This window comes from Mauremys reevesii, linkage group 1, assembly GCF_016161935.1.
Source record: "Mauremys reevesii isolate NIE-2019 linkage group 1, ASM1616193v1, whole genome shotgun sequence".
In the NCBI taxonomy this organism is placed as follows: Eukaryota; Metazoa; Chordata; order Testudines; family Geoemydidae; genus Mauremys; species Mauremys reevesii.
The window spans coordinates 279,424,013-279,451,146 of record NC_052623.1 but is presented as its reverse complement, the minus strand read 5'-3'; the positions used below and the strand labels follow the sequence as shown (position 1 = coordinate 279,451,146).

The following is a 27,134-nucleotide window of genomic DNA, read 5'->3' as shown; positions in this document are numbered from 1 at the left end:
ATGGCTGTTCCTGTTTTTATGTTCTTTCGTTATTTATGTTACCCGTATTGAGCTTTTCAGGTTTCAGGTTTTCTATGTGAGAAGTTACACATAGAATAGACAAGAACTATTAGTCAGTAAATATCCTGTTAATGAAGGGGAGAGATATCACCAAAAGTTTCCATCTGTTGGAGAGAAAGAAAATCTGCATTTTTAAGAAACCAAATTATTGTAATATACAACCTACTTAACACCCAAACGATTTTTCAGTATTAATGGATTTGTTTTTGCAGATTGAGGATGAAAAGTGAATTTTTAGAAAAAGAGGTGGAGATGTTTTTAACAGATGTTTTTATTTAAGTTTCTACATATACACTAAAAACAATATACTCTGTAGTACATCTTTATCATGTGCCAGAAGTACACTTGTTGTTGTCAGCAGATAAAAGGGCAGTGCCCAACTTGTTCTTTGTACAATAATTTATCCTTATCTGCTCTTTTACTTAAGGATGAATGTTTGTCTTAAACACACTTTCCCTTTATTTGAATAAAACTTATTATCATCTGATTTTAAAGGGATAAAATTATCAGTATTGATTTAAATGATGGTGTTCTGATGTGAAAATGTGTACATCTTGTCACATCTGTATACATGAAACAAAACATTTTTTTTCTACTTTTTCATTAAATAAGGGCTAGTGCATACATTCCCTTCAGTCTGTCAAAACTTTTAATAACAGAATAGAGCGTTTCATCTGGATTATATTTAATTTCCACGTGCTTAACTGAAGTGTGTTGGAATGAATCCAATTGGAGGTGCTAATATTTTTTATGCATTTCACATAGGAAAAGAATACAACACATCTGTGTTCTTTTTCTTATTGAAGAGCACCTTAATTTTCCAATGTACTGCGCACTTGCAGCTCCCCTTGACTTCAGTGGGAAATGAGTTGATCAGCACTTTTGAAATCAGGCCACATTTCTTCAGAAAGGGCCGTGCTTTTGCACCAGGAAACCAGCATGTTGCAGCAAGACAATAAAGAGATGAAGTACAGTAAACCAAAATGGCTTTTTGGTTAACACAGTGGTAACCTAGGTGAAGGTCCTTTATTGACTTAATCATATAGTAATGAATCTGTGCATCTAGATATAGTGCTCTTCATGGTATATGAATGAAGTGATGCACATTGTGAAAAGGGATCTTTAACAGAATAAATATTTTGCTTGCTGGTAAAGATGTGACAAATTCTCAATTCTGCATCTGTCCGTACACAAATTCATGCATTTTGTAAATCTCATTGTGAAATTAATTGCAAATACTTAACCTGGACCAGGCCACCTTGACTCTGTCAAATCTGCCACCTGCTCTCAGACATTGCCAGACTCTGTCCTTCTAAACTTGCTCCCATCTTCAAGGTTCCCAGTCATTCACATCAATTTCTTTGTGTCCTCCCTTGCCTACATGTCCCATCTCCCTCATATACAGTGCCACTGATCCAGTCCCAGTTCTCTGCCTCCATCATGACTGGGCTCCAGATACCCTCACCTGCTCACTCTTAATGCATAGTTCTTTCCCTCCCTACTAATTTTCTGAATCTGAATGCTGATTGCTGCTAACTGTCTGCCAGATACCAGTAGCCACTTGTAAGTACCCAGTGGATCAAAAAAAGTATGTGGCTTTGTTAGATCCCAATTTATTATTTATACAGTATGGGGTAAGGCCTTGTCTACACTACAAACTACAGTCATTGCAAGTTATGTCAATGTACAGTTCTCAAAGTCTATGAGTAAACTTGGCTGCTTGTGTTGGTGCTGTGTGTACTCACCAGGAGTGCTTGTGTTTATGTAGTGTGATGCACCACGGGTAGGTATCCCAGTGGGCCATGCACCCCCACCTGAGTCACTGCCTTTTGGAACATTTTCTCAGGGTTTTCTGGGATAGTAATGATTCGCCAGGCATTTTGGGAAGCGAGGTGTCAAGTTCCCAGCATGCAAGTTTCTCCATCCCATAGTACCTTCCATGTCCCATAATTTTTATGACTTTTTTTTAAAAATGCCACAAACTTGTATGGAACTTTTCAGTGTCTGCTGTCTCTGACACAAGCAGGGAACCCTCAGAGCTCAGCACTAGTCTCATGACCATTGCAAATACAGACTGCTGACCTTCAGGAAGTACTGCAACAACCAAGATGAGGAAGATGATGATGTCTCTGAGGAGAGTTTGTTGATGGACATAGAAAAACAAAAATTCCAGGTTGTTGTTGGTGTTCATGAGCAGCTGCAGATGGTGGAGCACCACTTCTGGGCCCAAGAAACGAGCACTGACTGGTGGGATTGCATTGTAATGCAGGTATGGGATGATGAGCAGTGGCGGCAGAACTTTCAGATGCAAAAGGCCATGTTCCTGGATCTCTGTTCCAAGCTTGCCCCAGGCCTCCAGTGCAGGGACACCAGAATGAGAGGTGCACCAACAGTAGAGAAGAGTGTGGTGATCATGCTCTGGAAGATTGCAATACCAGATTGCTACTGTTCAGTGAGAAATCATTTTGGAGTTGGAAAATCCACAGTGGAGTCCATTGTCATGCAAGTGTGTGGGGCTGTTAATTGTCTCCTGCTGTGCAGGACTGTGATTCTTAGCAATGTGCAAGAAATAGTGGATGGATTTGAAGCCATGGAATTCCTGAACTATGGCGAGGTGATAGATGGAACACATATCCCTATTTTGGCACCAGCCTTCCGCTAGTAAGTACACCAACAGAAAGGGCTACTTTTCTATGGTAATATAAGTGCTAGTGGATCACCAGGGCTGCTTCATTGAAATCAATGTAGGCTGGTAAGGGAAGGTACATAATGCTCTCATCTTTAAGAACACAGGATGGCTGAGAAAGCTGAATGCAGGGATATTCTATCCTGACCAGTGGATTACCTTTGGTGATGTGGAAATGCCAGTAGTGATTCTAGGGGACCTAGCCTACACCTTGCTCCCCTGCCTCATGAAACCATACACCTGCCATCTTGACAGCACCAAGGAAAGATTTAACTACAGGCTCAGTAGATGCAGAATGACTGTGGAATGTTCTTTGGTAGATTGAAGGGTTGCTGGTGTTTTATTCACTAGAGATTACGGTAGATCTCCGCGAGGAAAAAATCCCAGTGGTTATAGCTGCGTGTTGTATAGGCATCATATACGTGAGGCAAAGAGAGAAAAGCTGCCATCAGGATGGAGTGGCTGTCTGCTGAGTTTGAACAACCTGACACCAGGGCTATTACAGGAGCCCAGCGTGGAGCTATGCATTTGAGGGCAGCTTTAAAGATTCCTTTTTACAGTTAGCCACATTAGTGTTCTCTCTTGCTGTCTTGAGAGAGTGTCTCTCTTCTATAGTTTAAAGTATGTATTGTTTTGGTTTTTGCCTGCTGGCGTCTATTCCCTTGTGCCTGCTGCAAAATAATAAATACTGCTGGGCCTGGGGCTTTCCCTGCCACTAGGAGTTGTGCGGTGCTTGCTGTACCTTTATAAATATGGCAGGGTGTTTTCTGACACTCTCTGAATTCTAGGGTGCATGATATGCATTTGTAAGTACTGTTTGATTTCTTGACTGTCACTACGCATTCTGTAATATTTGGTGTGAACTAATAAAGATACTGTGATTCTCCGAAAATAGAACTTCACTGAGTGAGCTGCCAGATGTGTTTGTCAAGTTAGGCAACTAGGAAAGGGTATTTCAAAAACGTGAGGGTTTTCAAGGCAGGAACGGGGCAGGCTTTCACCCTTGGGCAGTGGAATTTAATATTGTGAGAAGAGCAGTCACTGTTGCAGGGAGAGGGGCATTGTGGGACAGTAGTGGGAGGACTCTTAGGGTTGACTCAGGTCATGCAGTTTCTACACTCACACTGCATCAATCAGAGGAGGTTGATCATGGCTCTGCACTGTTCAGGGAAGTGGTTTTACTATATTGCCGTAATGGGATTCTTACTTTGTCTGGAGTCAAATTTGAGTGTAGACGTGCATAAACAGGTCGAGGCAAGGCGACTTATATTGACCTAATGTTGTAGTGTAGACCAGGCCTAAGGATAGGGATATAACAAGATAATCTCACCCTTAAGTAAGTGTGCTTTACTGACATGTCAAGCATTATTTCAGTTGGTACTGGGGAGTAATAAGAACTTGGTGTGATGGGGGTCTGTGTGTTATAGCTTTCCATTGTCACTGTTTCCTATAAAATCACCTTTCCTTTTAGTACTGTGCATGAGCATTAAAGGCCACCTTTCGGGTAGAGAAGGACACATTGTCCAGGGCCTGAAACAAACAGAACTCAGGAAATATCATGTCTTGTTTTTGCCATGTAGGTGTTAGAATTTTCTTTTTAAAATCACATACATTAGATATTCTGATAATCTAGAAGAAAGTTTCTCACTCTCGACCCTTCTGGCAAATATCTTTGCCCTGGATATAATTTAAGAGATTCAGCCTTAAACTCATCACTGTCTTTCTGCTAATATTGCTAAGTTAGTCTGTCTCCCTGTTTATAAACTGCAAGATACAGTAAATACAGAGTTTTGCATTCCTTCTTTCTTTAACACTGAGCATCTTTGATCAAACTTTTCACTCAGTGGGTCTAATATTACTCTCAGGTGCACCCGTGTGATCCTACTGAAGTCAGTATGGTTGCAAGAGTGTACATGAGAGCTGAATTTGTCCCATTTCGTTCAGGTGAAACCTTGTCAACCACATTTTTAATTTCTTGCAGTAAGGTTAGGATCTGAGCATTGTCTGTGAGGGCCTCAGCAGGTTCTGGTGCAACAGTGGCCTCTTGCTTGACTCTGTTTGTGCTACCAACATCTTGATTTTTAGGCCTCGTGTGGGTGTGGGTGGGGGTGGGGGTTGTTCTTCAGTCTTTTATTAGTTTTTCCTTTTAGGATAATTCAGTGTTTGTCTAAACATGCTTTCATATAGTGAACCCTGAAAAATGTCATTGAATCCCATGTCAGGATCTGTTACTTGAGGAATTTTATTAATTAAAGCCCCAAACATGCTTAATTGTAGATACTTGAGTAGTTCCATTTAAGTAAAGTTAATCATCCACATAAGTGTTTTCAGGATTGAGGCATAATATTTTTTCATTCCACGTGGTTCAAATAAACCATTTTTGAATAGTTTTGATATTATCTGCCTCCTGGAAATGAATGCTTTATTAAAACATTTCAAAAATTCCTAGTCGCTCCTTGGTCTTCTGTCTAAACATACTTCTGTGCAGTCTGATTTACAGTGTATATTTTCTACAACAATTTGATATTAATTGAACTTCATGTGCTTACCCCTCCCAGCTCTGATTTAATTTATACTTTAATACTAGCAAAATATATTTTGTTAAACCTTGTCAGAGACAGGGGTCTGATCCAAAGCCCATTAGAGTCAGTGGGAAGAGTCTCATTGGCATCAGTGGGCTTTGGGACCAGACTTCAGGCCCCCTAAGACCATCTTAACTCAGATGTGTACGTGCATTTGTAAACAAAGTCCCATTGACTTCAGAATACTTTGCTGAATCCGGGCCTAAATGCATAAATGACTGTGCTGTGTATTTATTTCAAAATGCTAAATACGACTAGAAGATCTGTCTGACTTTTTTCCTATAGCTTTTTGTGGTAGCAGCTGGGTTCCTTTTAAAAATCAATAAGATACTGAATAAATTAAAGCACCGCATCTGGTACTGAAGCTAGTATAAAGAAGTATTGACTAGTGAAATTTTGTGTGTGTATATGTGGTATTATTTTTAGGTGCACTTTAAAAGGAAATTGTTCACATTCAAATAACTCAAGGGACTGGGTTAACATTTCACATGAAGCTGATAAATGCCTTACAATCCAGATACGACTCATTGGTAGAAACGAGGTATGTAAAAACAGTTTTATGTATATTTGTTTGTCATTTTAAATGTGCTCTTGCATCACTTACAGGAATGTTCCACTTTTGCTCACTACACTCCATAAACAAGCCCCAGCCCATCTCAAAAACTGACAAATATAGTGGAGACTCTAACTGGGTGAATTGATAGATATGATAGATGCTCCCCTTATACCTCTTTGCTTCTCAGCCACAAGATGGGTCATAAGGCCTTGCTTTATTGTGCTGACTCAGTACTTCATTATACTGCCCAAGGGAGTGATTTAGTTATATTGTGACTTTATCACTTACGTTGTCCAGGGAATATCAATGAAATGCACTAACTGGATTCCAGGTTTTATAAGAAGTCAGACTACAAGGTAGCATATGCACACAAACACAAACGTGATCTTTGAGACTGTGATGCTAGTGTTTGCAAAAACATTGAGGTGAAAATGAATAGAGAAAAAAATCACAGGATCCTAGGAATGAAAAATGGAATATATGTACAGATGGAAGCCCACAGAGAACTTAATAGGGATGAAATCAGTAAGATTCTATAGAAATTGCTCTAATAACTGATATATAATACTATTAATACCTAGCTCCTGCACAGTGCTTTTTGTCAGTAAATCTGAATGGTTCACAAAAGAGGTAAGCATTGCTATCCCATGTGGGGAAACTGAGGCACGGGGAGTTGAAGTGACTTGCTCAAGGTCACCAGCAGGCCAATGGTCAACCTGGGAATAGAGCCTAGGTCTCCTGAGTCCCAGCCCAGTGCTCTATGCACTACAGAGTTATTTTAAAAATTCTATAGGAGTTCAGAAAAGGTCCCCCTGTTAGCACAAAAAAAAAGAATATGTACTGTGGAGTCTAGTTTTATATATGAATACCAGTGCAGCTTTCGCTCCTTTTGTAGTAGATCTCACTTTTACATTTTTTTTTCTGGTGTTCAGTCTCAATAGTCTTAATTTCATCCCTTTATATTGATATATCCCCTGCACCCTCTTAAATAATTCTTCTATCGCCTCATTGATCGCATCCTTTAAATCATTGTAGGCTGGTTTCATGTCCCCCAGCTTAGTTGTTTCTTTGCCAGCCTATTCATCTTTACCTCTGTTAATCTTTCCTCATACATCAGTCACTCCAGCATCATGATTGTTTTTGCTTCTCTTTTCTATATTCCCTCCATTTCTGAGACATATTTCTGGCAATAAGAAAAAGATTGAAGTATGTTTGCTAAACACCATGAGGCCTAAAACTGTTTATAGCTTATTCAGATGCAACTTAAGTGTCAGTCTTACTGCTCCTGCCACCATTACAAATGTCCCACCTGCAATCAGCACTACCACTATCACCTGATCAATTATTCTTGACTTGAGTGGGGTAAACAATTCATAATGATTAATATATTGGGCAAACACAGCCCCTTTGTCCTTTGGAGAATTGTCCAGGAACAGACTGCATTTGGTACTAATTTGCTCACTATCTGAGCTTGTTTGGAGGTCTCTTGCAAACAAATTTCAGTTTATGGATTTGCTCATTATCTGTTCACCACAAGTATTGCTTTGAGTATTCATTTTTTGAGCTGTGTAGTTGGCCACCCAATTTGTATGATATTCATTTTGTTTCTTGATTGCATGAGCTAACATTTATAAATTACTTCCAACCAATTTAGTACAAAACAGATTTTATATTGTAATTAAATGTATTTTGGATATAGACCCCCAAGTTAACTTTCCATGAACATTTATACAGACCTGCACAAATATTTGCGAAAAGGGAATATAAAGGAGCAGAACACCGCCAAAGCAAAATTCAATTAAACAGTTGTCAAAATATTCAAAAATAATTTTTCTCCCTGTTCACACACCTCTGATTTTAACAAAGTGCAGTAGCTCTCATCAACATCTTTTTTGCATCCTTCCCTGCTTGGAATTCCCTTTGACAGGCCTCTGGTGAATCTGTCTGCTTCTGACATGGTAGTTTTTCTCTGCACTTGCTATAGTTTGAACTTGTGTGAAGACAGGAAGGCAATTTAATAAATATTGCAAGTAATCAATTGTATTTTTACTTTTTTTTTTTTAGATTGTTGTGACTGCAGTTGGAGATGTTTCAGCAGTCTCCAAAGGACACTTTGTTTGTATTATGAAAGATACAAAAACCAACCAAGTACTTTGTAAAAAGGAAGAGCCACAAATCATGAACTGTTCTTGCAATCCAAATAGTGCAGCACTAATCAACAAGGGTATGTTTATTTAGCATCCACATGTTAAATACTTAGTCATTATCCTTTATAACTGATTAAAACCAACAGTGAATACATGCCCAGTGAGCATAAGATGTAGATCAGTGGTCTCCAATCTCTTTACTCACAAGATCACTTTTTGAATTTAAGATCAACCCAGGATCTGCCCCGCTCCTTCCCCAAGGCCCCTTCCCGCTCACTCCATTCCCCCCATCCTCCATCGCTCACTCTCCCACACCCTCACTCACTTTCACTGGGCTGGGGCAGTGGGTTGGGGTGGGGGAGGGGATGCAGAGTCTGGGCTGGGGCCAAGGGGTTCAGAGTGTGGGAGTGGGCTCTGGGCTGAGCCTTGGGCAGAGAGTTGGGATGCAGGAGTGAGGGGTGCAAGCTCTGGGAGGGAATTTGGGTGCAGGGGTCATATGGTCACACTGTACCTAATTTCATAGAATCCACTGGACAGTTCATGAGTTTTGTTAGTGTCATTTGTGGTTTATAGATCCAAAATCCTTCAGGGATTGTCACAAATCAGTGTAACATTTTCAACTGTGGGGTGTCCAGGCTGGGGCGGAGTGTCTGGACTGGGGCAGAGGGTTGGGGTGCAGGTCGGGGTGCGGGCTCTGGGAGGGAGTTTGGGTACACGAGGGGTAAGGTGACCAGATGAGAAGTCCAAAATATCGGGACCACCGCATCCTTTTCAATTGTTACACTCACCCGTCTGAGTCTTCGGCGGCACTTCGGCGGAGGGGTCCTCAGTCATTGACGGTCTTCGGCGGCATTTCGGCAGCAGGTAATAAGCCTTGCCACCAAAGAAGGAAGTACTCTCTGCGGAAATGCCGCTGAGACCCAGACATGCCGGGTGAGTGTAACAATTGAAAAGGCGCTCCCCTGCCTGTCACCGCCGCCCAGAGCAACAAGGAAAAAAAAACAAAAACCCACCTGAAACAAAATATCGGGACAACTGGCATCCCGACCGTACTTTGGTCGGGACGCGGGACAAACTGCTTGATATCGGGACAGTCCCGATTTTATCAGAACGTCTGGTCACCCTAACGAGGGGGCTCCGGGCTGGGGCAGGGGTTTGGGATGCAAGAGGGGGTGCAAGGTGCAGGCTCCAGCTGGGAGGTGCTTACCACAGGCAGCTCCCGGTCGGCTGCCTGCCTGCCCTGGCCCCACACCGCTCCCGGAAGCAGCTGGGTGCTGTCACGTCTCTGCTCTCATGTCTCCATGCACTGTCTGCACCCGCAAGCGCTGCCCCCGCAGGGCAGGGACAGTGCTGGGGGCAGGGGGCAGCACACAGAGCTGCCTCAGACACACACATCCCTGGGGCCACAGAGATGTGCCAGCAGCCAGCCGCTTGGGGCCGCATGGGGCTAGGGAAGGCAGGCAGCCTGCATGAGCCCCGCTGCGCTGCCGGCTTTTAGCGGCCAGAGATCGCGATCAACTGGCAGAGGCTCCAGGATCAACCAGTCGATAGCGATCGACCAGTTGGTGACCACTGATGTAGACCATACTTTGTATTAAGGTTTTTCATTTGAAAAACACTTGATTCTTATTTTGGCAAGTGATTTGAACATATTAGAGTGTGCTTGATCGTTCAAGTTTTGTTTATATGTAACCCTCTACTGAAGATGTTATAGGTCCCCTTCTGCGCCAATCTGCAGAGAATTTGAGTTGTTTCAACTGCCATCTGGGAAGCCGTGTCTCTTTAGCTCAACCTATACTAGTTCAGTCTTTTAGCTCTGGAAGTGCTTGGTCCAGCCCCTGCTATGTTGGCTAAGATAGCAGCTGTCACACATACATTCATGATTATAATGTTATACCTACTTTGGGCTCAATTCTGTCCTCAATTACATGGTAAAACGCCTATTGATTTCAGTCTGAATTAAACTGAGGGGCAGGGTTGATTTTGTTTATACTGCGAAATATGCTGTTTAATACCTTCTCATACAGTCTCTTAACTTTTTTCTGGAAAATAGCTTTGTTTGGAGACTACTGGCAAGAGATGTTGAAAACTAATGTGAATTAGTGGTTAAGAATCAAATTCTGTTCTCATATGGGAGACCAGAATTTGGCTTTTAATACTGTTGTACCAGTGTGAAATGAGAGAAAAATGTGGGTATGTATATCTGAATTATAGTTTAACGTTAGTGACCAGTGTTTTTACAATACATTGTTTATCAACTGTAGATAGAAAAACTTAGGGTTCAATGGTGATTGGCTGAGTGATAATTGTAAAGATTAATTTATTTGATAAATTTTGCCTCTTCATGTTTGTGAATTGCCTGCAAAAAGACAGTGAACCGTCTGAACAAATCTATTCTTGATTTCATTCATTATTCAGAGTAATTCACTGCATCATTCTGCAGTAATTCTTAGTCCATGGCTTTGTTCATGAGCAGTTAGTTGTGAGTATTAAAAATCTGAATTATTCTGATTGGACAGATAGGTCATATGGTATGTTTCCTGACTTGGATGAGTGTAAGTCTTAGAATCAGGTTGTGAATTATTATAAGCTTGGAATTCACTTTCTGGAATTCAGGATTCAGTCCCAAAGTAGCTCAAAAGGTAATCCATGACACCAATTTCTGTTCAATTAGTAACATAATCTTTTTTCCCTGTGCATTGCTTCATGGATCTGTGTGGATGTATATGGATCTTTTAAAGATCTGTTTTACAATTTTTCTCTAGTCCACTAGAAACTGCTGGTGCCAAAGCAGAAAAGAGAGCTCTAAAACAAATGACAGGCAAGGATGCAATCATATTAGTGAACACAAAAATAAAACATCTTTAAAATGTACTGAGAGTTTGACAAAAAACAGTGGGATAAGGAAATTTAACGTAGACACTAAAACGCTAGCATTAACCTTTTCTCTTTTCCTAAGTATTGTAGACCAAAAGATACATAACAGTATGCATAGATCTGGTCCTCTTTTAATACTCCCATGTAAAGGGATAAATGAAACATCAGCTTTAATTTCTGAACAGTCTTGATTTTATTGTAGACCCCAAACCTGCAAAGAGCTCTGCACAGATGGAGTCTTGTTCCCATTGGGAGCTACTTGCAGTGTCGAGGTCTTAAGATCTCATCCTACAGTCTTTGCTCAGGCAAAACTCCCACTGGAGTCACAGGCTTCACAGCCCGAGCTGTTACTTAAATGTATTTCTGTGTGTGTTGACATCTTTTTCTAATATTGATTGTTAAAAACAAAAGGAAAAGCTATTGTCATAAGTGTGTGACAGCTGGGATAATAGAGGATGACTCCAGGGCATTAAGCTGTCCGTTGTAAATACATATTAATGGACTTTTAAAAATGCAAGTAGTGTCATAAATACATTAGGAACTTTTATAATGCCTATTATTGACCCACTCATATGAGCCACGTTAGCACAGTTGTAGAATTTGTCACTTCCCCCCTCTTTTTTTATGGTGTGGGGGGGGTCTGTTGCTTACAATGTGTTTGTATAATGCCTAGCACAAATGGGGCCCTGAATTCAACTAGAGCTTCTAGGTGTTACTGTCATTTTACTACAGTTATGACTACTGCTACACATCAGTTACTAATAGAACCAGGGGTGTGGCAAGTATGTTGAAAAGTACACGCTATCTGATATTGAGTTGCCCTCACCCTGTGAGAAAGGGCCTTTGCGAGACTCCTGTGATCTTCTCACCAGGGAAAATGCTTTGAAAACAGCTACTGCTCAGTGCAATCTGATGCATTCTTCTTCAGCTCAGTCCAGCTCATACTGAAATCAACAGCTGTTTTTCCGCTAACAACTTGATCAGCCAAGGATAAGAGTAATTTGTTTTTAGTATTTAAAGAAGGCATAGACTCCACCAGAAGCAGCGAAATATCTTTCCTTTGCTCATTCTCTCTTCTCCTCCCATTCAAGCACTTATTAATAAATGGTGAATTATGACCACTTAAGTCTCTGATCATGCAGTGACTTAGGCGCATGGTTAACTTTATGCACTATGGACCAGATTTTTAAAGGTTTTTACGTGCCTAAAGATGCAGATATGCCTTAGTGTGAATTTTCAAATCCTGCTAGGTGCCTATCTGCATCTTTAGATAACTAAAATACCTTTAAAAATCTGGTGTTCTGGCCCCATTGCGGCAAAGTGCTTAACCCTATGAAAGCAGCAAAGAATCCTGTGGCACCTTATAGACTAACAGACGTTTTGCAGCATGAGCTATGCACCAGCTCATGCTGCAAAACGTCTGTTAGTCTATAAGGTGCCACAGGATTCTTTGCTACTTTTACAGATCCAGACTAACAGGGCTACCCCTCTGATACTTAACCCTATGAGTAGTCCCAAAGTAAGTGTTCATCCCAGGGTTGACCATGACCAGCTAACACACATAGGTGGGTAGGTGTAACTTGAGCTCGGGCAGTTATTTGTTCTGCATGCATGTGCATGCAGGCACGCACACACACTCACAAAAATATAAGGGACCATTGCAAAGCACACTTCATAGCTTAAGTGGCAAATGCCTGGCTATACTTTTGAGTGTGGTATTCAGCTTATGAGAGAGGAAGGTATTCTTTCATTCCATAGCTGCCAATGAATTGTTGGTATAGTAATTACTGGCTGAAATAATAGCAAATCATATTTTATAGTCATAAAATATTTAAACAGGATAAAAATAGCTACTGTGTAGATAGCACAGTTTGTAGAAGAGTTTGAGACAGAAAGAGAAGGAAGTATTGTTTGTGAAGAGAAGCACCTGTCTAGTGGTTAAAGCACAAGCCTGGAAGCTGGGAAATTTGGGTTTTGCCACAGACATGCAGTGTAATCCTGGGGAAGTCACTTAATTTGCAGCTAGCAAGGGATTTGAAGGGCAACAAGAAGGGTTTCTTCAGGTATGTTAGGAACAAGAAGAAAGTCAAGGAAAGTGTGGGCCCCTTACTGAATGAGGGAGGCAGCCTAGTGACAGAGGATGTGGAAAAAGCTAATGTACTCAATGCTTTTTTTTGCCTCTGTCTTCACGAACATGGTTAGCTCCCAGACTACTGCACTGGGCAGCACAGCATGGGGAGGAGGTGACCAGCCCTCTGTGGAGAAAGAAGTGGTTCAGGACTATTTAGAAAAGCTGGACAAGCACAAGTCCATGAGGCTGGATGCGCTGCATCTGAGGGTGCTAAAGGAGTTGGCAGATGTGATTGCAAAGCCATGGGCCATTATCTTTGAAAACTCATGGCAAACGGAGGAGGTCCCAGATGATTGGAAAAAGGCTAATGTAGTGCCCATCTTTAAAAAGGGAAGAAGGAGGATCCGGGGAACTACAGGCCAGTCAGCCTCACCTCAGTCCCTGGAAAAATCATGGGGCAGGTCCTCAAGGAATCAATTCTGAAGCACTTAGAGGAGAGGAAACTGATCAGGAACAGTCAGTATGGATTCACCAAGGGCAAGTCGTGCCTGACTAACCTAATTGCCTTCTATGAGGAGATAACTGGCTCTGTGAATGAGGGGAAAACAGTGGATGTGATATTCCTTGACTTTAGCAAAGCTTTTGATACGGTCTCCCACAGTATTCTTGCCAGCAAGTTAAAGAAGTATGGGCTGGATGAATGGACTATAAGCTGGATAGAAAGCTGGCTAGATCGTCGGGCTCAATGGGTAGTGATCAATGGCTCCATGTCTAGTTGGCAGCCAGTATCAAGCAGAGTGCCTCAAGGGTCGGTCCTGAGGCCGGTTTTGTTCAATATCTTCATTAATGATCTGGAGGATGGTGTGGACTGCACGCTCAGCAAGTTTGCAGATGACACTAAACTGGGAGGAGTGGTAGATACACTGGAGAGTAGGGATAGGATACAGAGGGACCTAGACAAATAAGAGGATTGGGCCAAAAATAATCTGATGAGGTTCAACAAGCAGGGGCGGCTCTAGGGATTTTGCCGCCCCAAGCACAGCAGGCAGGCTGCCTTTGGCAGCTTGCCTGCAGAGGGTCCGCTGCTCCCACAGCTTCGGCGAACCTGTGGGAGGTCCGAAGCGACAGGACCAGCGGACTTTCCGCAGGCACGCCTGCGGGAGGTCCACCGAAGCTGCGGGAGCAGCGGACCCTCCACAGGCAAGCTGCCAAAGGCAGCCTGCCTGCTGCCCTCGCAGCGACCGGCAGAGCGCCCCCCGCGGCTTGCCGCCCCAAGCACGCGCTTGGCGTGCTGGGGCCTGGAGCCGCCCCTGTCAACAAGGACAAGTGCAGAGTCCTGCACTTAGGATGGAAGAATCCCATGCACTGCTACAGACTAGGGGCTGAATGGCTAGGAAGCAGTTCTGCAAAAAAGGACCTAGGAGTTACAGTGGATGAAAAACTGGATATGAGTCAACTGTGTGCCCTTGTTGCCAAGAAGGCTAAGGGCATTTTGGGCTGTATAAGTAGGGGCATTGCCAGCAGATCGAGGGATTCTCCTCTATTTGACATTGGTGAGGCTTCATCTGGAGTACTGTTTTGGGCCCCACACTACAAGAAGGATGTGGAAAAATTGGAAAGAGTCCAGCGGAGGGCAACAAAAATGATTAGGGGGCTGGAGCACATGACTTATGAGGAGAGGCTGAGGGAACCTGGATTGTTTAGTCTGCAGAAGAGAAGAATGAAGGGGGATTTGATAGGTGCTTTCAACTACCTGAAAAGGGGTTCCAAAGAGGTTGGATCTAGACTGTTCTCAGTGGTAGCAGATGACAAAACAAGGAGTAATGGTCTCAAGTTGCAGTGGGGGAGGTTTAGGTTGGATATTAGGAAAAACTTTTTCATTGGGAGGGTGGTGAAGCACTGGAATGGGTTACCTAGGGAGGTGGTGGAATCTCCTTCCTTCGAGGTTTTTAAGGTCAGGCTTGACAAAGCCCTGGCTGGGATGATTTAGTTGGGGATTGGTCCTGCTTTGAGCAGGGGGTTGGACTAGATGACTTCCTGAGGTCCCCTCCAATTGTGATATTCTATGATTCTATGAATTCCTCTGTGGGGGAGTTTCCTCATCTCTTGGCATGAAGATAATATTACTTTCCTACCTCACAGGGGTGATGCCAAGCTTAAATCATGAAAGTGTGTAAAGTGTTTTGAGAATTTTGGATGGAAGGTGCTGTAGAAAGACAAAATTATGTTGTTGTTGTTGTTGTTATATAAAGCAAAAGTGTATATGTGAGGGAAGAGGGAGAGAGAGAGGACAAACATACCAACCAGGATGCAGCTTGATGTATGTTGACTGCTAAGATTAAGTCAATGTATATTCAGTTATTTCTTGTAGCATGGTAACCAACATACATCTAATACAGGTAACTTTTTTCCAGATATTTCAGCTGTTGAAGTGACACTCATTGCTGATTCTTGGAATTTGTCAGAAACATTTCAGTTGAAAAAGTAAGAGTTTGTTTTCTAAATACATTCACTAAGGACTGTGTATCTGAGGTGTGTGCATGTTATTTTTTTAAGTATTTAAAAAGGGGGATGCACTTCACCAGAGGCTGAGAAATCCCTTTTCCTGGCCTATATCCTCTCCCCTTTTTTGTGGCTTTATAAAGCTGCTTTCATGTGGTGTCTGTTTTAAAATCAAATGATAAAAAGAGATATTTCTTATAAGCCCCTGGCAGCTACAGGAGGGTTGTTATAACAATGCTAACTCCCACTGAAATAATAAAGGCTGTAACCTGGATATCAGTGGACATTTTACGTGTGTAAGGGCTGAGGGCCATGTTGTACCCTCCCATGGTCTAACCTGGATGAATGGATACAGAAGACCCAGAAAAGTGTGTGAAGTTCATCTTAAGTTGTTTTCTCCTATTAAAGCAGTGATGCCATTTGTTGTGATGTTAACAGCAGGAAGTAACACCTAATGAAATAGTGGTAATATTGAAACCCAAGGAGCAGTTATATCTACACATCCATTCTTTAGCACCATATTCTGGGCTTATTTTGAACTGAGAACTCTTACTGAGAGCAGTGGGAGTTACTCATACAGGATGTGGATAGATTATGAACAAGATTATATATATGGCAGGGTTCCCTGCGATAGCAGGGGACTGGATTTAATGATCCAAGGAGGTCCCTTCCAGTTCTGTGTCCTGTGTCCCTAGACCCCTTAATCAACACTTTTCCTTTTCTGACTGTAATAAACATTGAGATAGGGAAGAGTTGCAGGGAGCATCTCTTCCTTCTCCTTGGTGGGTAGAACACTGGACCTACTGGAGGTTATAACACAGATAAGTGTTTTGCTCATTTTAATATAGTTTAAAGATTTACAGTGTTGTTCTGTTAGGTTTGTACTTTTTGCATAACTGAAATTTCATGTTCACAAATGTATTTCTTAATGTATTTGCTTAATCCCTGTATTTGATGCAAACTATCTCTGTTTTATGTATTGCCAGTTGCTCAAGATGTATCAGCTCTGGTGTTTGTGCCTTCTGTGAAATAAAGCGTCTCTCTCCCTTTGTTGCCTGCAAGCCTGATGATTCTGGGCAAGTTCAGGTAAAATTCTTTGGGATTTATAGAACTTAACATTTTCGGTGGTACCTTTTTTATTATTTAAGTAAATGTATGTTTCCTATTCATTTTGATGTGACAGACTGTTTGGAATTTTTCAGGATGATTGTCATCCGATTGACAAACAAGGGGATGTGCCAGCCACTACTGCTTCCCAAATGACAGCTACTACACAGATGTCAGAGGTTAGCTAACATTTTTAGATAGATGTAAATGATGCACAAATTGATCAGGGGAAATGCTCATATTAAAGGAGGGAAGGTTGGAAGGAAGGCAAGGGTAATTATAAGAGAATTAATTGGTATATAATTATTGCACAAGCTTGTTATTATTATTATTATTAATTATATTAAATAGCGCTTAGTGACACAAACTAGGATTCGGGCTCCACTCTGCTAGGTGTTGTACATATACATAGAAAGAGATAGTACTTCCCTCAAACACCACACAAAGTACATAGACAAAGAGTGGGTAGGAAGTATTACCAGCCCTATTTTACAGATGGAGAATGAGGCAAAGAGAGATTAAATGACTTGTGCAAAGTCACATGAGGATTCTATGGCAGAACCAGAAACTGAACTCAGATCTCCAGTGTCCTAAGTGCCTTAACCACAAGACCATTCTTGCTTTCTTGATGGTTCCAAACAATCTTAAATGTTTGATAAAATTAAATAGACAGAATCAGTTGGTGCTACTCAGCTTAGCCATCAGTGGTTTGCTGATTTGCTGTAAGTGTCAGAAGAGAAGTGGGTATTGAAGAGGAGTTTGATTGATGGATAATAGGTACAGTAACTCTCCTTTTAACGTCCTCTTGCTTAATGTTGTTTCGATCTTATTTCCCTGCTCAATTACAGAACATGCTTCATTTAAAGTTGTGCAATTCTTCACTATAACGTCGTTTGGCTGCCTGCTTTGTCCACAGCTGGCAGCCCCCCATCAGCTCCCCTACGCCCCCCCACAGCACCTCCCGCCTGCAGGCAGACCCTGCAGATCAGCGCCTTCCCCCTCTCCCCCCGCCTCCTGCCCGCAGCAATCAGCTGGCTTGCGGCATTCAGAAGGAAGGGGGAAAGAGCGAGGACTCGGCACGCAGGCTCCCTCTGCCTCCTGAACGCCGCAAACCAGCTGATTGCCATGGGCAGGAGGCAGGGGAGGGAGGGGGGATCCTGTGCGCCGAGTCCTTGCTCCTCCCCCCTCTCTCCTGCCCCCTGAAAATCGCAAGCCAGCTGATTGCCACGGGCAGGAGGGAGGGGGGAGGAGTGAGGATGCGGTGCACCTCCCCTCTCCCTCCTCTGCCTCCTGCCCGTGGCAATCAGCGGGCTTGCAGTGTTCAGGAGGGAGGGGGAAGGAGTGAGGACGCGGTATGCGGAGTAAAGGGGGAAGGAGGGGGGAAGAATAGGCGGGTTAAGAGTGGGGGCTTGGGGGAAGGGGGGACATGGGCAGGCCAAGGGTTGAGCCCCCCGCCCCTGGTGCTTGCAGAGTAGGGGAAGCTGCTGCTGCTGCTGCGCAAGGTGCTTCTCCTAGCTTACAGCACCTTCAGCCTCCTTGCCTGCCTCATTGTCTGCAGTGCCTGCCAGTGGGCTGTGCCTGTGTGGGGTAAGGCGAGGGCACCTCCCAACTATAGTACTCTACTGTACGGCAAAAAAAAAAATTCCCTGGAACCTAACCGCCCCATATACATTCATTCTTATGGGGAAATTGGATTCACTTAACATCGTTTAACTTAAAGTCGCATTTTTCAGGAATACAACTACAACGTTAAGTGAGGAGTTACTGTACATAGAAAGTTGCTATCTATTTGGTTTCTCATTTTCTGTGAGATAGCATGGCTGCTATAAATAGATGCTAAGGGGGGAATATAGTATTCTTATCTCTACTTCTCTGTATATGTCCGCCTAATACCTTATACGTCAAGATGAGTTACCTCACAATTCAGCTGCTAGGCTTGATGGTGACGTTTTTGAACAAAATAATAAGATCACTTTTGTTTTTCAAACAGAAAAATGGGACTGTAGTATGTGCACGTCTGAACATTAATATTTTGGAGTTGATGTGTGCATAGAGTACAGAGCAAACTCCTCTATGCCTCGTTTCCAAGTGCATTAGTGGCGCTTCCCATATTCAGGGTCTTTGGCACAGGCCTATCTGACCTCTGAAGTAAGTTAGAGCAGCTTCAGGGATGCTTTAATTTACACCCTGAATACCTGGACCCCTTATGATCCCTGGGAAGCAGAGAATAATTACAGAGCAGTAGATGCTGGCTATACCCACATCATGGGTCGTAAGGTTATTGTGATGGGGGGGTTGCAGTACTGCTCCCCTTACTTCTGTGCTGCTCCTGGCGGCGGCGCTGCCTTCAGAGCTGGGCAGTTGGAAAGCAGTGGCTGCTGTCCAGGAGCCCAGCTCTGAAGGCAGCACAGAAGTAAGGGTAGCAATACTGCAACCCTGCTAAAATAACCTTGTGACCCCCTGAAACTCCCTTTTGGGTCAGGACCCTCAATTTGAGAAGCGCTGGTCTCCCCCATGAAATCTATACAGAATGGGGTAAAAGCACACAAAAGACCAGATTTCATGGGGAGAGACCAGATTTCATGGTCCATGATGTGTTTTTCATGGCTGTGAATTTGGTAGGGCCCTAACCATAATCCATTTGTCACAGCTCCCGAAGGAAAGAATCACAGGTGCCGAGCCCAGTCAGACCTGCTGGGTAAGCATGGTCCATCCATAGGGTACTGTAGCCCAGGGCCCAGTCTATGAGAGAATCCTGAGACCTGAGGGGTGCCTGCAGAAAGGGGACAGAGGTGCCGCTAGCTTTGTAACCATAAGATCATATAGAGAGAGCATAAGTAGTTCAAATTTGGGGCTTAAGCAACCTTGAATTCTTTTAACATTAGAGGTGTGAATCTAAGTTCCCTTTAAGCTGCGCAGCCGCTGTTAAGCCCTGCGCAGGGCCTCAGGGCTGCAGCAGGGAGAGGTGCCCCTTCCCGCCAGCCCACGTGAGGAGCTGCCCCAATGGAGAGAGGCACCCCTCCCTGCCAGCCCCAGCATGGACCTGCCCCGGACTTGCCATGGCCTGGGGAGAGGAGCCCCTCCCTCGCCCCATTCCAGCCCCGCTGGAAATGCCACAGCCAGGGAGAGGCGTCTGTCCCCCGGCCCTGAGTTGCAGTGGGGAGAGAGGGCTGGGGGGAGTCCTCTCTCCCCACTGCAGCCCCTGGGCAGCCTGCACCCCAAACCCCTCATCCCTGGCCCTACCCCAGAGCCTGCACCCCAGCCCTCTGCCCCAGCACTGATCCCCCTCCCAAACCCTTCATCCCCAGCCCCACCCCAGAGCCTTCAACCCTAGCCGGAGCCCTCACCCCCTGCACTCAACCCTCTGCCCCAGCCCTGAGCCCACTCCTGCATCCTGAACCCCTCATCCCCAGCCCCACCTCAGAGCTTGCACCTCCAGCCAGAGCCCTCACGTCCCCCAAACCCCAACCCTCTGCCCCAGCCCTGAGCTCCCTCCTGTACCCTAAACCCCTCATCCCTGGCCCCAGGCCAGAGCCTTCACCCCCAGCCAGAGTCCCGCCCCGCCCCACCCCAACCCTATGCCCCAGCCCTGAGCCCCCTTCCACACTTCAAATCCCTTGGCCCCACCCCCACCGCATGAATTTTGTTATGTGCACCAATATGAAGGGGTGCGCATAACAAAATTCATCACTTTCATTTTGGTGCACATAACAAAATTCATTCTGCACATGGATATACAAAATTAGAGGATACACTGGTGTGAATGACACTGCTCTGAGAGTAGAGAGGAAAAGCAGCAAATCATGATGAACACAGTGTGCTCTCACAGAATAAATTAGCAATGTTTTCTTGACATACATGCATAAAATGAGCTGGAGAACACATGGGAGAAGCTTTCGATATTTCAGCAGCCATGCTGAACCAAGCTCTAAACCGGGCAAGGGAGTGTGTCAATGGGTCTGCCCACAAACAAACTCATTAAAAATCTGGATAATCATAAAACTTGAAATCCTAAAGGGTCGTTTTTAACATGTAACTAGCTTTTAAAAAATAGTTAAAAATCATTTACCCTTGAAGGCCCCAACCAATTTGTGGTTTTAGAGTCAGACCTTCCTATATTTTTAGATATTTTTTTCTCACCCCTGTTGCGTGAATAATGCGCACAGAGGAAACTGACTAACTGATTATAATACAGTGGAAAGAGCTAAACCAACTACACACACTCTGGTGTCAAATGCACCAAATGAACAAACTGAAATAACATGTTAGTTTTTTAACAATCATAAGTAAAAATAAGAAGTCCAGAAAGAAATGTGACTATTAAAATTGGCCATGTTTCTTTAAAACATTACTGGCTATCTATTGGGACATCACCACACATAGTGTCATTTTTATGCACAGGAAGATGCACATGTAAATTACCTTCCCTTGAAATGTGGCTATATAGTATTCAAAAACCCTGTGTATGGCTTTAAAAAGCGTCCAGTGAACCAGCTTTATCCTGTTTCTTGTCTTTTCATTCTAGAATTCTAGTCAGCCATACCGTTTTCAAGACATTGGCTAGAGTTACAGTTTGTTTCTCTGATCATAGGTATTGTTTCAGGTTGTGCTTTTTCTGAATTGTGGAACAGTAACATATAAAGCTGCATTTTAAAGTTGATTTCTGTGATACATATCTATCAGTATGTTAGATTGCACTTCCTGGTGGTAGTTTTATTTCAGTAGAAATGCAAACGTTAACATTGCTAAAATTAGAAGACTTGAAAAGGAGTTGTGGCTTGTTCACCACCTCTCATGATCGGATTCAAATATGTTAAAATTAACAAGAAAGATGAATTCTGATTCATTTAAAAATATTTTAAATGCATAAGCTCAATGTTCATTTTTTTCAATAGCTTGTTTTTTTAACCAGGTTTTGTTTTGTTTCCAATAGCCTATCTGCAATATTTCCATAGAACCTTTATGGATATCAGTGTTAGGTAGAAGAGACGTGATAATCAAAGGAGCAAACTTTACAGAAGCATCAAACATTACAGTGGTGTTGACTGGAACCAGTAGCTGCAAACAAGACAAGTGAGTCCAAAATAATACAAATATTTATGTTTATATTTTAAGTACAGTGAAAATTACACACACCCCCCAGAGCTAAATTTTGCCTTTAGATGCACAGGCAAGTATGCAGCACTCATTGACTTAGAGTCAAGGGTAAAATGTGGCCCATTATTTATATCAATGACCCCTTAATTAGCCAGTGCTGAACACATCCGGTAAGGTGCTCTGGCTCTCAACTCCCACTGAAAACAATGGAGGAAATACAGCCCTGCATTAGTGCACAGCCCAAGGGATGATGTGGGTATGTGGGAGGGGCACATCTGATTCTGGATCCTGGAGCTGCCAGAGTGATCCTGGTTCAGCCCTTGGTAGTAGTAAGGGATGTTCTGAAGGCTCCCCTATCTCACACTCAGGTGCCATTGCCCCTCTGGGCTTTGCAGCAGGCAGAAAATAGTTGGGGCATAGGAATACCTCAGCCATGTTTTGACCCACCCCAACAAATCCCAACCATGCTTCAGAACTCTGCCGGTACTGGAGACTTCTGTGACAACTGAGTGCATAGACTGTGCAGTGCTCAGTGGGACTGTTTGTGTAAGTGCCTGTTCACCAATGTGAATAACAATTGCACAGTGTAACCCTTGGTGAAATAGACTAGATTATCCTCGATTAATGATATTCAATCTTGAAGAGTCACTTCAGAGGCACAGAGAGTTGCACACTAATTGTGCAATGGAAACCTGACATGGCTTTACACAACTTCATCAAATAGCCAGAATGCAGTGTTTGTGGCACACAGCTACTTCATTCAGCTGACTATCTGCCTTCTCCTCCGACCCCTTCTTCTTCAAGTAGTATCCCTATGGGTGCTTCACTGTAGGTGTGTCTGCGTCCCTGCGCTGCTGATCAGAGAACTTTGGTAGCAGTCCGTCCTGCCTGCGCATGTGTCGCTCCTTGCCTGCCATGATGCTAGCCAGCATGTACGGGTGACCTTCCTCAGTTCCTTCTCAACCACCCTTTGCTAGAGACAGAGCTAAACCAGTCCTTTCATGGATTAACAACTCCCTTTAGATGTGCTAATTTTAGCTTCCTTGAAGCCATTTTTTCTTTGTTTCCTTGTTTGCATTTTATTTGGCCTTGCCTAAAAAAAAAGTATAAGAAGAAAGAAAAATGAAGAAGAAAGGGTTTGCCTCCTATCAAATTTGTTTGGGGGGGACCCTCTCCATGCTTTAAAAAGTGCCTCAGTTGCAAGGAATCTATACCAGATAGACATTGCCTGGGGGAAAAGCACATTCCACAAAAGTGTAACTTGTGCCCCAACAACTGAAGCCCAGGTCCAGGAAAGAAAGAGTTAAGGCTTAAACTCCTGCTCATGGAGTCAGCCCTTCAGCCCCCAGAATCCCAGCGGGAAGTCTCAATGCAATTTTCTGTGTTATAGGGAAGTGAACCCAGAGTGATTAGCCACTCACAGGACCACTAAGAGGTTTGTGAGTCCCCGTAGCGAGCCCATCGAGCCAAAAACAATCCCTGGCTCCATCAGTATAATCAGTACCAATGGCACAGAAGCTGGCTAAAACTGGTACCCAGGGAACGCATAGTACCAAGCCAACAGAACAAGTTGGACTGCTCAAGGACCCAATGGGCATGGGCAAAGAAGCACTGGTACTGCAGAAATGTGAAAGACACAGAAGTTCCACCCTGGGGAAGGCTCCGTCAGTATGGTCATCTGCACCAATACTGACTTCAGTGCACGTGGCACCGACGGACATTGTGGCCAGGTCCATATCCCTGACTCCATCAGTGCAAGCTGCTCGGCACTGACAACCACTGCCAGTACTGACACCATCACTGACACAATCAGCACTGCCTGATTTCTGGTGTGTGATGGATCTTTTGGTGTCCAACGCACTGGATTCACACTTACTTAGTACTGGAGCCCAGGTCCCTAGCTCACTCAGAGCCCCGGGTTCACTGAGGTCTCCTTGCAATGCACCACCATTATCATTGGAGTTGGAAAGTGAGAAAGAAGACGTGGGTTCCTCATGCTCTTCTCACTTGCCATACTGGGTCCAATTTCACTATGGGCATCAGGCGTATCGCCCACCTGATCCACTGCCTCCCTGGTTTGGCCATTCATGCTACCAGCCGCCGGGCCCCTACCCACCATAATGGCCATACTGGGACTCTTGACAGGCTCAGAGGCAGCAAACCTTCCATGCCTCCAGCATGGCATACCAACAAGCAAGGAGACACCCTTCTTCAGTTGTGGCTTGGAGGGCTTCTGAACCCCCAGGACAAGGGGAAAAAATTGAGACAGAGGTGGAAGAAGAAGTCACTCCCAAGCCCATCTCTCATCATCCTCACCAGATGAGATGGTGATCCACCCCCTCACCCCCACTGCCATTGATGATGGATGATTTCAAGTTATTCCAGGACTTGTCACAGAAGGTGGCAGAAGCCCTACAAATACCATTACAAGAAGAAGTGACAAAATCCTATCACAAACTGGTGGACATCTTACATTCTTCCACCTCCTCCAGAGTGGCCCTCCCGATTAATGAGGCCATACCAGACACATCCAGAGTCATATGGCAGACCCCAACATCTGTCCCGCCAATGGGGAAGAGGGTGGATAAAAAATATTATGTGCTGGCAAAGGACACAGAATTTCTTTTTTCCCCACTCGCCTCCCAATTCCATCATTGTGGATGCAATTAACGCTAAGGTCTGATAGCACCAGTTTAAGTTCACTCCTTATGAATGGGACCAGAAACGTTTAGATCTGTTTGGTAGGCAAGTGTACTCATCTGCCACCCTTCAGTTCCATGTGGCAAACTACCAAGCCTTGTTAGCACAATATGACTACCAGAACTACACAAAACTCTGTTCCTTTATTGACCCACTCCCTGACTCTCAAAACCGTAATTAACAAGGGCCACCAGGTGGCTAAGATGTCCCTCCAGTCTGTGTTAGATGTGGCTGACATAGCAGTATGATCAATTTCCACGGCTGTTGTGATGAGATGGGCTTTGTGGCTTCATTTGTCCGGCTTCCTTAGAGAAGTCCAAACCACAGTAGAGGATCTTCCTTTTGAGAAAACAAAGTTATTTGCAGAGAAGACTGACATGTCTCTCCACACACTGAAGGATTCTTAGATGACTCTTCAATCCCTTGGGATCTTTACTCCCATCTATAAAAGAAAGTACAGTCTTCTGCCACCATTCAAGCCCCAATCAGCGCAATATACATCTCAGTACTCATCACAAAGATCTTATGAGCCGCAGAGGAAGAAGCCGAGGTTCCCCAGGTGAAAGTAATCAGGACTCCAACTGACTTTATCTCAGCCCTCCACTTTGAAGTGGCAATTTTGACGGGTTGGTTGAGGTGCCCATAGAACACTCTCCTCGCTATCTCAAACTGGAAAACCTCGCCCATCCCTTCCGAGATCATTCCATCTCCCCATTCCACAGCACATGAGAACAGATAACCTCTGAGAAGTGGGTGCTGGAGATCGTCCAGAATGGATATGCCATTCATTTTTCCTCCCACCCCCTTTCCAAACACCCTTCCCTGTTCCTCTTCAGGGACCCTTCTCTTGAGAGTCTACTACATCTAGAGGTAAACCATCTCCTCAGCATAGGAGCCATAGAACCTGTGCCCATACATCTCAGAGGCAAAGGCTTCTACTCTCGCTACTTCCTGATACCAAAGAAAAAGAGAGGTTGGAGACCCATACTGAACCTCAGAGCGCTCAACAAATACATCAAAGCACAGAAATTCAAGATGGTTATCCTATCAATGATTATTCCAGCATTAGATAAAGGAGATGGGTTCTCAGCCTTTGACTTTCAAGATGCCTACTTCCACATTTCTGTCATACTGAGTCTCAGACATTACCTCAGATTCATGCTGGGCCAGGACCACTACTAGTACAGAGTACTCCCATTTAGCCTCTCATCGACTCCTAGGTATTCTCCAAGGTCCTTTTGGTAGTGGCAGCCCACTGACACTCTCAGGGCATCCTGATTTATCCTTACCTGGATCACTGCTTTCTCAGGGCACGGTCCTTCACAGAGGCCCAATGAATCACCCAGACCACACTGGATCTGTTTCTGAATCTGGGCCTATAGACCTTAACACATGTACAGAGGCTAGAATTCATAGGAGCCAACCTTGATTCTGTTCAGGTGAAGGCTCTCCTCTCACATCACAGATTCCATAGTCTCTCCTCGTTGATAGAGACAGTACAATCCATCCCCCAAATTATAGCCAGACATTGCCTACAGCTCCTCGAGAAAAAGGAAACATCATACTGATTGCTCCCACGTGGCTCCTACATGGCCCAGACAGACATGGTACCCTTACCTGTCACAGCTGTCATTATATCCACCGATGACTCTTCCAATCACACCTTATTTCCTGTTGCAGAATGAGAGATGCACTCTCCATCCCAATCTGTGGGTTTTCCAGCTCAAAGCATGGCTCCTTCATGGTGCCAGCACATGGAGACACCTTGCTTTGAGGAGGTACAGGACATGCTGTTACACAGTAGTAAAGGAACTACTCGTCGTATCTATTTGCAAAAATGGAAAAGATTCCAGGTATGGTACCAACCTAAAGGCGTCACCCATTATACAGCTTCCCTACTGGTAATCCTGGACTACCTGTTGGCTTTCAAGAAATTGTGACTCTCCGTTAGTTCACTAAAGGTCCATTTAGCAGCAGTTGCAACCTTCCACCAACAGGTAGAAGATTACTCGGTCTTCTCGCATCCAACTACAAAGAAGTTTCTTAAGGGCATAATGAACTTCTTCTCACAACCTACACTTCCCATTCCTCAATGGGATCTCAACCTAGTGCTAAAAGTACTAGGTATACTGCCATTTGAGCAGTTGCTCATGGCCACTTGCTCATTAACTCACCTTTCCATGAAGACAGCGTTCCTCATAGCCATCACTTCTTCAAGAAGGATAGGGGAAATAGCAGCTCCAATGGTGCATCCCCAAGGTCACGCTTTAGACCACATCCAGAGTTCACTCCCAAGGTGACTTCTGCATTCCACATAAATCAGCTTATTCAGCTTCCAACCTTTTATCCCAAACCTCATCAGTATAATAGGGAAGCCATTCTTCATATGCTTGATATGAGGAGAGCTTTGGCCTTCTATTTGGACAGGACAAGAGCCTTCAGAAAATCTTCGAGACTCTTCCTCTCCGTTGTAGATAGATCAAAAGGTACAGCGATTTCAGCTCAGAGACTCTCCGAGTGGGTCTTGGGCTGTATTATACTCTGTTACCAATTGCTCATTGTAACACCTTACCCTGTAATATGCATGCATTCTACAAGGTCGATCTCCTCATTGGTTGCCTTCTCCAAGGGTATCCCTATATCAGAAATCTGCAGAGCAGCGACCTGGGAATCTGCACATACCTTTGCAGAACACTATGCCATCCTGGGGGATTCAGCTGCAGATGCCAAATTTGGTGCTACTGTGTTA

At 44.0% G+C, this 27,134-nt stretch overlaps 1 protein-coding gene across 1 annotated transcript in view; it reads left to right on the top strand.

Moving 5' to 3' along the window:
* PLXNC1 (plexin C1) overlaps window positions 1–27,134 on the top strand; it is an 86,931-nt gene that overhangs the window by 16,169 nt on the left and 43,628 nt on the right. The window contains exons 5-10 of the mRNA XM_039496132.1: window positions 5,755–5,869; window positions 7,949–8,108; window positions 15,394–15,463; window positions 16,468–16,567; window positions 16,684–16,767; window positions 21,522–21,661. Of these exons, the coding sequence (XP_039352066.1) occupies window positions 5,755–5,869; window positions 7,949–8,108; window positions 15,394–15,463; window positions 16,468–16,567; window positions 16,684–16,767; window positions 21,522–21,661 (669 nt within the window). The remainder of the gene's footprint in view (window positions 1–5,754; window positions 5,870–7,948; window positions 8,109–15,393; window positions 15,464–16,467; window positions 16,568–16,683; window positions 16,768–21,521; window positions 21,662–27,134) is intronic.